The 12553-nt window shown below is 48.7% G+C and overlaps 1 protein-coding gene across 1 annotated transcript; it reads right to left on the bottom strand.

Moving 5' to 3' along the window:
* On the bottom strand, nt 1-10048 carry LOC144103718 (uncharacterized). The gene is made up of 5 exons (XM_077636376.1): nt 8743-10048; nt 7353-7549; nt 4665-4749; nt 2584-2958; nt 1-1943 (listed from the first exon to the last, which is right to left on the bottom strand). Exons 1-5 carry the CDS (start codon nt 10046-10048, stop codon nt 292-294), a joined length of 3615 nt encoding a protein of 1204 aa, XP_077492502.1. The 3' UTR covers nt 1-291.
* Nucleotides 10049-12553: the final 2505 nt, after the last annotated feature.

Here is a 12553-nt window from a genome sequence, read left to right as displayed (position 1 = left end):
CATGCTTGGAAATAAAAAAAAATGATCAGGACTACACTGGGGTAAATCAAGTATATCGCCGTAATCAAAGAAAACAACATTCTTTGTGTAAGTTCGCAACACATACCCGTCCAAGGCAGAGAAGAGTCAGGAAGACTGAGGTCCAAGCAGCAGGAGTCACTAACCCTTCTACATACCCTACCATTACGGAAATTTGTACTGTGAGCTGAAACGACTTGTTCAGTCGAGGTATCACCTTGGTAACAGCCCTTAGTTTGTCAACAAAATCATTGTGTTGTAAGCGAGAAAACGTCACTTGTAACCCAAGAAGATTGTGCATGATTTCAGGCTTTCCGCTTCGGAGGAATTACATCTGAAGGAGCTTCCAAACTCTAACATGTTTAGGACCGGCACAAGGCACTGTACCCGGGAATAGAGTCCCGCATCGACGGCGCTGCAGGTCATGAGGCAGAACCTGCGGAAGAAAGTCTGCTGTGCTGCGGTCCAGATGTCCTCAAAGTCCACATTGGTCCTATTGGCGTCGTACATTTGCATCGTCGCGGTATGGGCGACCTTAACGGCGCGGGCCCAGGAGAACAGTTCCAAGCCTTGGCGAAGAGACATCCTAGCGTTGCCCATAAAGGCACGCTGGACACACTCGACAAACCTGTTGACGTTCACCTCATACCAGTTCTTGCCGCTTCTTGCAGAGGGCAGACCAGCTTGAAACATTTCCTTAGCTAAGAGGACGCCGACTGTGCCCATGTCGAACTCCAGTGGGACCCTCGTAGAATACATCATAGGGGGTTGTTGCATTGCGGTCGGCAGCACAATCACGTTCAGCAAGCGGGAGTAGGTGGTCTGTCCCGTCAAGAACGATTCGCCGATAAGGAGTTCCGCGAGGGAAGGCGGCTTTTCTAGACGTCTCCTCGCTTCAAGAACCTTGAGAGACGCGTAATAGTCGATGAAATTGTCGGGGCGATTTAAGTGACGCATGGCCCAGACATCGGGCGTTGACACTGAGTGCAAGGGCGTGTAGTCTACAAGCATGGTGATGCCTTTCAGAGCCGCCAGTGCGTTCATCTTGTCCGCCTCCTCCATTGCTAAGTCTACCAAGTGCAGCGACGACAGCCTTCGAACACTGCTGAAAATTTTCTTGCTACGGGACGGCGTCGACAGCAACGGCCACGTGTGGCTCGAGAAAAGGCTTAGCCAACTGGGCCACATCACTTCTTGGCTCGCAGCGAGACATAATGCCCCTGCTTCGCTGTATGATGTGCTTTTGTAGTAGAATCGGCCAGCTTCAGCTAAGATGTGCAGGAAAATGTACACAAGCCCGATTCTCCGGTGCTTTGCAAGGTACTCGATTGCTGACTTAACAAGACCCAGCCGATGACTCATTATAGGTGACTGTTCACTCAGTCTGAAGTTTCCATGCGACAGCGAATTGATGAACTGGAGCCAATCCCGAGGGTCTGCTTCGTGCATAAGTACGGCGAATTGAGACGCGTTAACTGTCTCAGCCGTCGGCAAGATCTCTTCGCTCAAAGCGATCGCGCTCTCAAACACCAACAGCTCTTGTATTTTGGCCTGAATCCACGACATATTAGCGCTGGCTGCGATCTTGCTTGTATGCTCGAGCGCCTCCCCTATATAATACGCGAGTGTGGAACTGTGTGGAGCGCCGGCCAGCTTCTCGGTCAAGGTCTTGCCTCTGGAGACGTAGAGCGCCCTGCCCCTGTCACCGTGCCGAACAACACTGACACTGAGCAGCGTGGAAATGCCCCGCTGCAGGGACAGAAGAACGACCCGACGAAGAGCGGCGGTTGTGTTTGGAAGCCGCAGAATGTCGATGTCACTTTGGTTAGCGCTTACGAATCGCCTTCCATGGCTCACGTTCGTGGAGGTCAGGAACTGTCTGCAGCCGAAGTAGAAGCGCGCCAGGAGGGCTTCGGGTTGCGAAGCTAAAAAAAGAAAAAAAAATTATATGCGAAAGAATTGGGGTGGTGTTTAAATAGATGTACTTTATTTTTGATGTCGCCGTCGGTGACCCGAACAGGAGTTACAGGACGCACGCTCATTGATAAAAGAAACTTCTCCGGAAATACTTGGAAAACATATCAACACCACATGTTGTGGAGGTCATCATTGCCTACCGACTGGCGGGTTCGATCCCGACCACTGAGGCCGCGTTTCGATGGAGGTGAAACGCAAAGGTGCCCGTGTGCTGTGCGATATCAGTGCATGTTAAAGATCCCCAGGTGGACAAAATTATTCCCGAGCCCTGCACTACGGCACCTCTCTCTTCTTTCACTCCCACCTTCCTTCCTTCTCTTACGGCTCGGTTCGCGGGTCCACCGAGATATGTGATACAATTACTGCGTCACTTCCTTTCCTCAGAAACCAATTTTCATTTTCATTTTTACTGACTGCTTTATTTCTGGTAACGAGCGTAACGAAATGTCTCAAAACTGGGTCTATGGTAGGCTATCCTGCATTACGTCTGCGACAGCGATTACACAGAAATAAATTATATTGTGGTTTCACTTCAGGAAACGTCATCTAAATTAATGTGCTTGATTTGACTGGAACAAGCGGTCTCACATGCACCATGACGTCTTGCGGTTTCGAGGAGCGTCACATCAAGAGAACCAATGAGGTCTCGCGCCGCATTCTGTGCCAGGGTGGCGCCGTCAAAGTGGTCCACGCGCCAGCGACGGCAAACGTGGAGGTAGAAGTCACTGCAGGGCTGGATGGACTGGTCCAGGAGGGAGTCCAGAAAAGCGCGGGCATCGCGGCACTCCGCGCTGCTGCACTCGCTGCGCTGATGACTCGGGTCCGTGGCCCACATCATGAGCACCAGAGCGACACAGGCCAGGCCGACGAAGCCTCCGAGACTGCCGTAAATTACGGCGGACTGCGATAGCTTCTCGGTGATGGTGGTCAGAGGGACGAACTCGCGCAAGGTTGCTCCCCCAACTGGACAGTACAACGAAGGAAAGACGTATTAAGACTGAGGAAAGAAGCTCCAGCGATAAGCGCTAACATCGCTGACACACACTCTCTGCCATAAAATATAAACGAGTGCGAACTAACACTAGTTGCAGATATCCAAACGTATATTCAGAGCAAGAAATGAACTTGACCCCAGTGAGTTCCCTCAACGATGGCGTGAATTTGAATTTAAGTGGAAAATTAATCAGTGCTCTTGCCCTGCAGTCTGCTAGAGCGCTGGTTAGGTTTGGTGTAGATCGAATTTCCGAGACGGGGTTGGAAAATGACGAATTACTAACAAACTTCGGAGATTCTGAGAAAGCTGCGTGACTTTCCATTGCGGCCTTTTGGCTGTGGTCAGAGGATTGCTAGGAATAACTAGCGCCTTGAAGGAAAATAAATTTGAACATAGGGGCTATAGGGCACTGAATTCCAGCGAAAACGTATACAGGAGTGACAGAACACACAGGTGCAGAGATAAGATAAAGGAAGATCTAGGGAGATGGCGTCGTCGCCTCTGGCAGAGGACTGTGCTGATGGAGATCAAGATAAGAGGCCTATATCCTGCATAAGATCAACATTGGCTGGAAGATGATTCAAAAGCTTTTACTTTCTGGGCAGTAATTATAAAGCATTGGAATCGACTGATTGTACACGAAAAAAAGTTGCTTCATTGCAGGAAATGCTTTTTTTCCCCCGCTGTGCATTCTTTGTGGCAAGGAGTAAAATACCTTTCTAGTTCGCATTACGCTCATCCTACAGTTCCCCCCGTGTGTGCAGCTGCTGAAAGCCCCATAAACGCCAATCATTCAGAGCGAGTTCGGCATAGAGAAAGCGACCCAGTCTTTGTACTGAGGGAGCAATTACTCATAAGTATCCACCCAATCACAGCCGTATGGGCACAGAGGAAAGCTATAAAGCTTTCGCAGAAACTTCGTGGTTGGAGGCAAATTATTCCTGCTGCGAGGCTTCGAGCCCGGGACCAACGCCTCACCGGACGAGTCGCTCTACCAACAAAACTGACCGGGACCAAAAGATCTAGCCGTTCTGGCAGCTCAATTTACCAAGCAAAGCGAATGCTCCAGTGAAGCGGTGGTCCCGGGTTCGAAACCTCATATCAGAACAATATTTTTTTAACTGCGAAGTTTCTGTGAAAGCTGTATACTCGGTTTTCCTGTTTGTAAAGAGACATGGATGCTGCTGATACTAGTCCGAAGTCGCTTCCGGTATCAGTGGCGCGGCGCTTGATAATCTTTGCTGCGGTGCGTATGCTGCGTGTGGCGCTGGTTTTGATAAGACAGCGCGGCAAGTGAAGCATTGCGCGCAGTGTTTGATATGGCGTCGTTGCAAGCGAAGCACCAGCTCTCGATGCTTCTCTTACAACGGGAGCTGTTCTGGGGCCAAATCACAGTACTCCCAGAAGAAAAAAACGTTCGATAAAATCGTGTATAGTTTTCCAGTGTGGGCGGATGCTAATGTATGGTTACTCCCTTACTGCAAAACCTACTCCAGCTTGGGGTACTCCCCTTTACTTTGGGCCAGAGCCAGTCTTTTGTGCGAACATAATCATTTCCTTGATTCCTTACACGTCTTCCCGAAAACGTTCAAAAACGCATGCTAGGTCATGATCTGAAAGCTTTTCAGGAACAGAACGCTTTTGGTAATTATGCAAAGAGATTGAAGATACTCACATCGAACAAACGCCGTACGCGGCGGTAATACTGTTGACTGCTTTGACTCCGCAGCGGCGGACGCCGACAGAGCGTAGTGGTCCAGCTGCAGATGCCCAAATAGCAACTTGGTCTCAGACTTTATTTGCTAACAGTGGCGCAAAATAGAGGCTCTTTGGAGAGCCTACCAAGAAAGAATTGATTGAATGGTGTTTGTATTTTGGCATGCCAAATCAACGCCGTAGGCTAGAATAGCACTAGGTCAGCGGATAGCTCGAATAAAGCTATCTCGCCTCACACTTTTTTATAAAATATACCACTATAACTCAACATTGCGCTCCTTGTGGATTCAACCCCCATCATACATTTCATATCGCCGTAACCACAGTCAAAAGGTCTACATTCCACACTCAACCACGGTTGCCCATTCTAACTCTTTTCTTCCCAGGACTTGTAATGATTGGAATAACCTATCCGCACCACTAACAAGTAAAACTGGCGAAGAAGACTTTAAATCCGCGTTGCAAAGCTTCTTTCTTGCATAGTGTTAAACCATTTTTCATATATGTCTATCTTCATTGTGTACTGTGTTCATTGTTACATTTTTATTATATTTCTGACACCAATGCCACCTTATAAATTATATTTTGTACCTTGTTGTCCTATTTTCTTTTGTTTTATTGTTTTATTCATGTGCTAACATTACTTTGTACATGTATCCGCCCCTCCCCTCTGTAACGTACATCTGTACCCTGAGGGTATCTTAAATAAATAAATAAATAAATTCCGATGACCACCAGGTGTTTCGAAGCAGCATTGAGGGCAAATGAACGTGGCCTATTTTAATGGACTAGCTCTTTGAAATGAATTGGAAGCAACAATTAAGCCCTGATTTTCTGTGTTAAACTGCATACGATGCAGGTACGCTAGCACAGTTTGTATGGACTCTTCGTATAGGTTACTAATGACGGCTTCAGACAATGTAAGCGGCTTCTGCCTTTTCACGTGGCTGCAACTGCACCTGCCAATTGCACTGCAACTACTGCACCTGCCAACTGTGTCAGGTAGCAGCTGAAAGCTGGAGGCTTCGCACCAGACAGGACGCTGTTTTCGTTACGATGCCTCTAATACTAGCGCACTAAAACAGAAAAGGTAATATTGGCAGAGAAAATGACTGTGCACACGATATCTCTTCTCGCACTAACTCTAATTCAGTGCGCAAACAGTGTTCCTGGTGCTCGCCCTCTAGCTACGTGTACGGGCTTTGAAGCAAAGTGTATTTTGCTTCTCAGTGAGCCATCAGTTTCCAGCAGTCGTTCATTTTAAGTGAAACAGCGTAACATCTCATCATTCGATCAGAAAAGGCTTCTTGAAGACTGCCTCTTTAAATGTCCCTCACATAAATGGCATTATCTTCATATTGTTAGCATAAACAAAGATGAAGGTACGCATGTTGCGTTCTGACCACTGCCCACTGCGCTTGTCGAAGGCAGTTTTAGCCACCAGCAACTAGCAGCCGCGCTAAGTGAAAGCGTGCGCCCTTACAAAAACGTTCTACAGACAGTCTGTAGATTTCTTATTGATTCTACTGCCTTCCATAGATATTTATTTTGGTTTATTCATAGTCTATAGAGTGTCTATCGACAAAACTCTACTAGAAGTGTATGGCCATAAATATATATATATCTTCTATAGACTGTCTATTAAATTTGTATGACCTATAGGCTTCTCTGGGATTTGTCTATAGACAGTCCATAGACTTTATAGACAGAAGTCTATGGACAGTCTATAGACTTTCTAAAGAAATTTTTGTGAGGGCGTGGAGTAACCTTAACGCCCCCTCAGAAATTGAGAGTACGCGAACAAGGTCATTGTCCATATATTCCTCAAATGTATCCGCAGTTGGCTTTGGTATAACTGGAAGACCGATATTCCTCTCCTACACGACAATGTCGCTCTTCTTGGCTCAAATCTTCGATGCGCACTCGACCTTCTTCCACCGGTTTTTAACCCGTTCTATTTGCGATAATTAATTGCCCAAGTTTCTCGTATCGGCACCTCTGTCGATCTCACGGCGGTCTCTCTGCCGCTGTCAGTTTTACGACGGTTTTAAAGCGATCCATGCCATGCATTCACAAGCGCGGAACTCTGTTATAGATCTCGTACCCTCAAGCCACATGAGGCACTGCACTGAGCAATATTAATCAAGGAAAGCGCAAGTATAGGACATGCCATTCCTGATAGAATGGAACAGTGTGGTCACTTCTGGAGAACATTGGAGCTTTCATCGCCCTGTATCAGCACTTCCCGAAATACGGCGGCGCATTCGTCCGAAGCGTCCTGCAAGAGCAGCAGCCTGCCTTCGAACCGCATTTTCAGACTCTACAGTAAATGCTGCAAGCCCGAGGTAGCAGGTTTCACCGGTGAGCGCTTTTTACATCAGTACGATACAGCAAACCAGGCCCAGCAGCTAGCGCCTCGCGATCGTAGCCTTCACTGCACAGTCACAGAAAGCTGTGGCTCGAACAGATAATGGTGGTCAATCCCGAGTCCATAGTATAAATAACCGAGCATAGGTTAATTAGGCTGGCAGCATGAAATACTACGGAAAACCCCACTTAGTAGGCACGATACCATGCCTGCAGGCTTCGAAAACGATAGGCGATAAAATTATTAAGGCAGTATTCTTCAACCACGTCCTGCCCTCACCTTATGCGCCTGGGTCCCTTCAAAAGCCTTGAGAGCGCCTGGCGACGGGAACATGTCATCCGAGTGTGGCGTCACAACTTCTGTAGACGGAGAGGTTACCGACACCGGCTCGTTACCAGGATCTATTAGCCGATCTTCGACCCTCGTGGCAGGAAGATCAATGCCGGCCGTCGACGGCTTAATCCAGTCAGATGGCCCTGCATTTGAAGAGGCTGACGTGTGAGCACTGCCCAAGAGCGGTTCCGCACTACGCCTGGTGGTGAACGAGATTGCACTCAATTTCTGCGTTAGTGTCGTTTTCCTCCGCGCGTTTGACTGCCGTAGAATAAGTGCAGCTCTTCCTATCGATACTGAAGGCTTCACACGCGAAAACCAGCTTTTACATACATCCACAACTTTCAACCAGAAGTGAAATCTTTGTTGATTCTGGAAGTATTTGCGAAAGATATTTGCAGATGTCTATGCTACTGCCGTGCTATAATACTGCATGAATACGTGCGTACAGCCCCATCTTGCGATGCAATGCACGCACACCAAGCGAAGAGACGCGGAGGCCTGGACACAAAATTTACCACGCCCCTCCTCTTTCTTCGAAGAGCTCGAATAGCAGACTATGTTTTCTTTCGACGCCGTATTTTCCTGTGTTACTTCGTCCTCTTTTATTTTTTCAAGTGGACTTTGACTCCTTATATGTCCTAAATACCGTTGCAAGAACATTCTGTATTATGCCGCAGTGTACGGAGTAGTACTATCTCATTTTATAGGACGCCTTATCGGCATGTTCTAGGCTACACGATCGATACCTAGTGCTAATCCTTGGTCCAACAGAGGTTGCAACTGATTATGTGAGCAGTCCCGTCAGAGTCGCCAGAATACTCAAATACAGCGTCTCGAATACGTATTATCGTTAGCCTGGGCACCTCAACACTCGTCTTTCCTCCATTACAGCCTCATAAGTTTTGGGCAGAGAGACAGGACAAGTGTGTTGTGGTGTGTTGGGTTTAGTAGTGCATAAGCATCTAAGGATATCATGGGCCAAACAAGAGACAGGACAAGGGCTGAAAAATCGGCGCTTTTTACGAAGTTTGGTTCTTCCCCTTGCGTGGAAACGCCGGACGTACCAGTGCCTATTATAATTGAAGTCCAATGTCTGACGGAAACCCGCCTGGTTGGGATGTTACATGACGAAAATAGAAGGCGCCTACCAAAAGAAAGGATGGGATGACGTTTCGGCTACCCCACAGGAGCATTGTTCAAAATGATTCGAGCTCATTGTGAACATGTCTGTCATTGTGAACAAGGTTCCCGTGGGGGAACCGAAACGTCATCCCATCCTTTATTTTGGTCGGCGACTTCTATTTTCGTCATGCCTATAATAATACCTACGTACCAGCAGAGACGAAAGAGCCTTCCTTGGTGGCAGAGGCCGTAATCATGGATGTGCCTTCGGCAGGAAGCGGAGTTTCCGGCGCCGGTATTTTGCCGTCGCGAGTCCCAGCGCGAATGTCGGTCTTATCTGTGCCTGGCGAGTTCACATCTGGCTGTGGTATCGGCTTCACACCTGGCGATGCGAAATTCCCATCACTCTCGGCGCCTGTCGTCACCCCGGCTGAGGTTTCGGCAAGGCGAGGCAAGTCCGATGTCTGTCCTTTGTTGTGACGAGCCCTGGCGCCGACGTCTGACGTGCCAGCACCAGAAGACTCCGCATCTAGCCGAGTTATCTGTCTCGAACCTGGTGAGAGAGAAGCGCCATCGCTGTTGGCGCTGGTCATCACCACGGCTGAGTCCTCGGTAGGAGAAGATGAGTTGGACATCTGTCCTTTGTCGTGGTGATCCCTAGTGTGGGTGCCGGATGTGCCAGTGCCTGGAGCCTCGGCATCTGGTCGTGGTGTCTGCCTCGCACCTGGTGAGACAGAAGAGCCATCACTCTTGGCATCTGGCACAACCACGGCTGAGCCCCCGGCAGGACGAGATGAGCCGGACGTCTGGCCTCTGTCGTGGTGAGCCCTAGTGTGGGTTCCGGATGTGCCAGTGCCTGGAGCCTCGGCATCTGGCCGTGGTGTCTGCCTCGCACATGGTGAGACAGAAGAGCCATCACACTTGGCATCTGGCACAACCACGGCTGAGCCACCGGCAGGACGAGATGAGCCGGACGTCTGGCCTCTGTCGTGGTGAGCCCTAGTGTGGGTTCCGGATGTGCCAGTGCCTGGAGCCTCGGCATCTGGCCGTGGTGTCTGCCTCGCATATGGTGAGACAGAAGAGACATCACACTTGGCATCTGGCACAACCACGGCTGAGCCCTCGGCAGAACGAGATAAGCCGGACGTCTGGCCTCTGTCGTGGTGAGCCCTAGTGTGGGTTCCGGATGTGCCAGTGCCTGGAGCCTCAGCATCTGGCCGTGGTGTCTGCCTTGAACTTGGCGGGTCGCAAGCACCATCCCTTCTGGCGCCTGCCGTCACCTCAGCAATACGATGCGAGTCCGACGTCTGTCCTCTGTCGTTATTCGGGCGGAACTCCGTTTCCTGGATTTCGATGTTCCTCGAGGAACGCCTCCGATCAGGCCGCTGTCGGTGACGAGAGTGTCCTCCTCCTGTAGGAATTTTCTCTGTCACGCTGTGCCTATGCTTGCTTGCAGTGACGCTGGCTCCTTTACTGCTCTCTAGGGACTGGTTCTTGATCACTGGCTTGTCCGTCATCCTTGCGAGAACGCCGCGACAGCCTGGCGAGGGTGCAGCGAAAATTTCTTCTTCTGTTTCCTCGCACGTGCAAACGTGGACCTAATGTGCGCGCGCACGTAAGCCCACTTTTTTTTCGCAATTTCTCGCGAAATGCAGAGGCAGAAGTCAGAGTTCAATTCTTCCCAGGCAATGAACTGTATTCACATTCCAGTTGTTTACGTTCCCGACCGATGAGATGGGCAGTGATGGCTGCTCTCTTTCCTTTTTACGGAGGCGTCTGCATTGTATACGATTATGCACATTAAGCCATTGTCACGTCTTTGATCTCCAAGTTAACAGGACCCCTGTCCTTGCGTCTTTCAATCTATCAGCCCACTTGCTATTACCACTCCTTTTTCTGTCAAAACTTCCTTGTATCCAGTAATTAACCGCTGCGTCTTGGCCACTCCCCCGCAGTGGGTATGTGCCAGCATTGTTTGAGGCCCGTAACGACAGCTCGGTCTGAGTTTCTTTGCTGGGGTTGCTCTTTCTCTTGGTGCTTTCCCTTGGGCGCAGCAACAGGATTGTGCTCTCCGCCATTCAAAGCTTCCTTTTAGACACGAAAAGGCTCCGATCCTAAAATATTCCTGAATTAGATCTTCTGGCTGCACCTGTTAAAAAAAATGTAGGGGACACAACTTCTGCCGCAAGAGAATGACGCGCTAGAGTTAATGGGTTAACTAATGCCCATATGTGTGCAATCGTCCCTTCTCGACTTTGCATTCATAGATCTCTGGGAGTCATCGTACCACTCCTGGTGCAGTGGTGCAGCGGTTAAGCGATTGGCCACTTCTTTGCGATGACAGGTGCTGCCACTGGTGTTACTTGTGCGACCCAGGTTACTCTTCCCGAGTGACCAACCACTAATTTAGCTGCCACCTGCCACCGTTACCTGCCACTGTTGTCAGTAGCAGGTGGCCTTTCACGGACAGTTTATTTGTGAAAAACTGCTGGCTTGAAGCTACAGACGCTATCTGTTCATGCATGAAAAAGGAATTCGAAAAGATAAGCCTTTCACCCAATGCGGCAGCGGAGAGAATTACTGAAATAGGCCACGACATTGAAAACGCCTTGATGAACTGACGACGGAAATTCGAAGCCTTTTCGCCCGCAGTTGGCGGAAGCGCTGACATTACAGATAACGCCCAGTGTGCCATCTTCATTAGGGGCGTAGACAAAAGTCTCAACGTCAGAGAAGAACTGCTGGACATTGTCCCGATGACAGACACCACTACAGGAGTGGACATCATTTCAGTGCTTGAAGTAGTTGTTGAAAGTACCGGCTAGCAGTGGTAGTGGATGGTTTATGCAACAACCGACGGTGCTACGTCACTGTTCGGAAACAGGAGCTGTCTTGTAGGAAGCTTGCGAACGAGGCTTCGATGCGCTGTGTATTACTGGACATTTTGTGCCGGTGTATTTCATCTTGCACCAAGAAGCACTATGCAGCAAGAAAATGAATAAGAAATCTGTCATGTATGTTACGTTCGGCGCAGTGAACTTCATTCGTTAAAGAGCGCTCAACCAACGTCAATTCACTTCTCTGTTAGAAGAGGAAGAATTCAATCATATGGATTTCTTCTACCACACGGACGTGCGCTGATTGAGCCGCGGAAAAGTACTGAAGAGATTTTTTGACCTCAGAGAGAAAATAGAAAGCTTCTTGGAGAAAATTAAGGTAACTGCTGAGCTGCCAGATGAGAACTGGCTTCATTCCCTTGCATTCCTCACATACTTATGTGATCACCTGAATATCTTGAACGTAAAACTTCAGAATCACAACGAAAACGAGCGAGCTCATTCATGCATTTCAGGCCAAATTACAACTCTGGCAGCGCCAGATAAAAGCAAATAAGCTGGACCACTTTCCCACTCTAAGGTCACCAAGAAACGTTGCCCAAGAGTCTTGCGATGTTTTCTCAGATTTGCTCCGCAATCTAGAGGAAGGATTGAAAATTTGGTTCGAAGACATCTGCAGCCTCTCCAAACAGTTCTAAACTATCTCTGCGCTCTTCGATGTGCGAGTCTACGACGTTGAGCCCGAGCTACAAATGGAGCTTATTGAAGTTCAAGCAAGAACCACATTATGACACAAGTTCGAAGACGTAGGTGTCCCGAAGTTTTGCACTTTTTAGATAAGAATTTTTTTTTAGATAAGAATTTTTCTAACTCTGCGGCACCAAGCGACAGGGATCACTGCCATGTTCGCGAACACATACTTGTGCAAGCACCTCTTCTCTTATTTGAAAGTGAACAAATCTGCACTGCGTTCAAGGATAAGCGACGACCACCTCAGAGCCACCATGTGAATCATCTCCGCAGAAGACCTAATGCCGGATATCGCTTCCCTTAAGGGTAATTCCTGCGATTAAAAAATAAAACCTCCTCTTGACAGCAATTGTCCTCGTAGTTTCTTTTATTTAACAGAAGGCAAGATTGACGTTCTTCACACCGCCCCCCCCCCCCAAAAAAAAAGCACCATTG

Source organism: Amblyomma americanum, chromosome 9, assembly GCF_052857255.1.
Source record: "Amblyomma americanum isolate KBUSLIRL-KWMA chromosome 9, ASM5285725v1, whole genome shotgun sequence".
Lineage (NCBI taxonomy): Eukaryota > Metazoa > Arthropoda > Arachnida > Ixodida > Ixodidae > Amblyomma > Amblyomma americanum.
The sequence above is the reverse complement of the archived record's forward strand: the minus strand, read 5'-3'. Positions and strand labels throughout refer to the sequence as shown.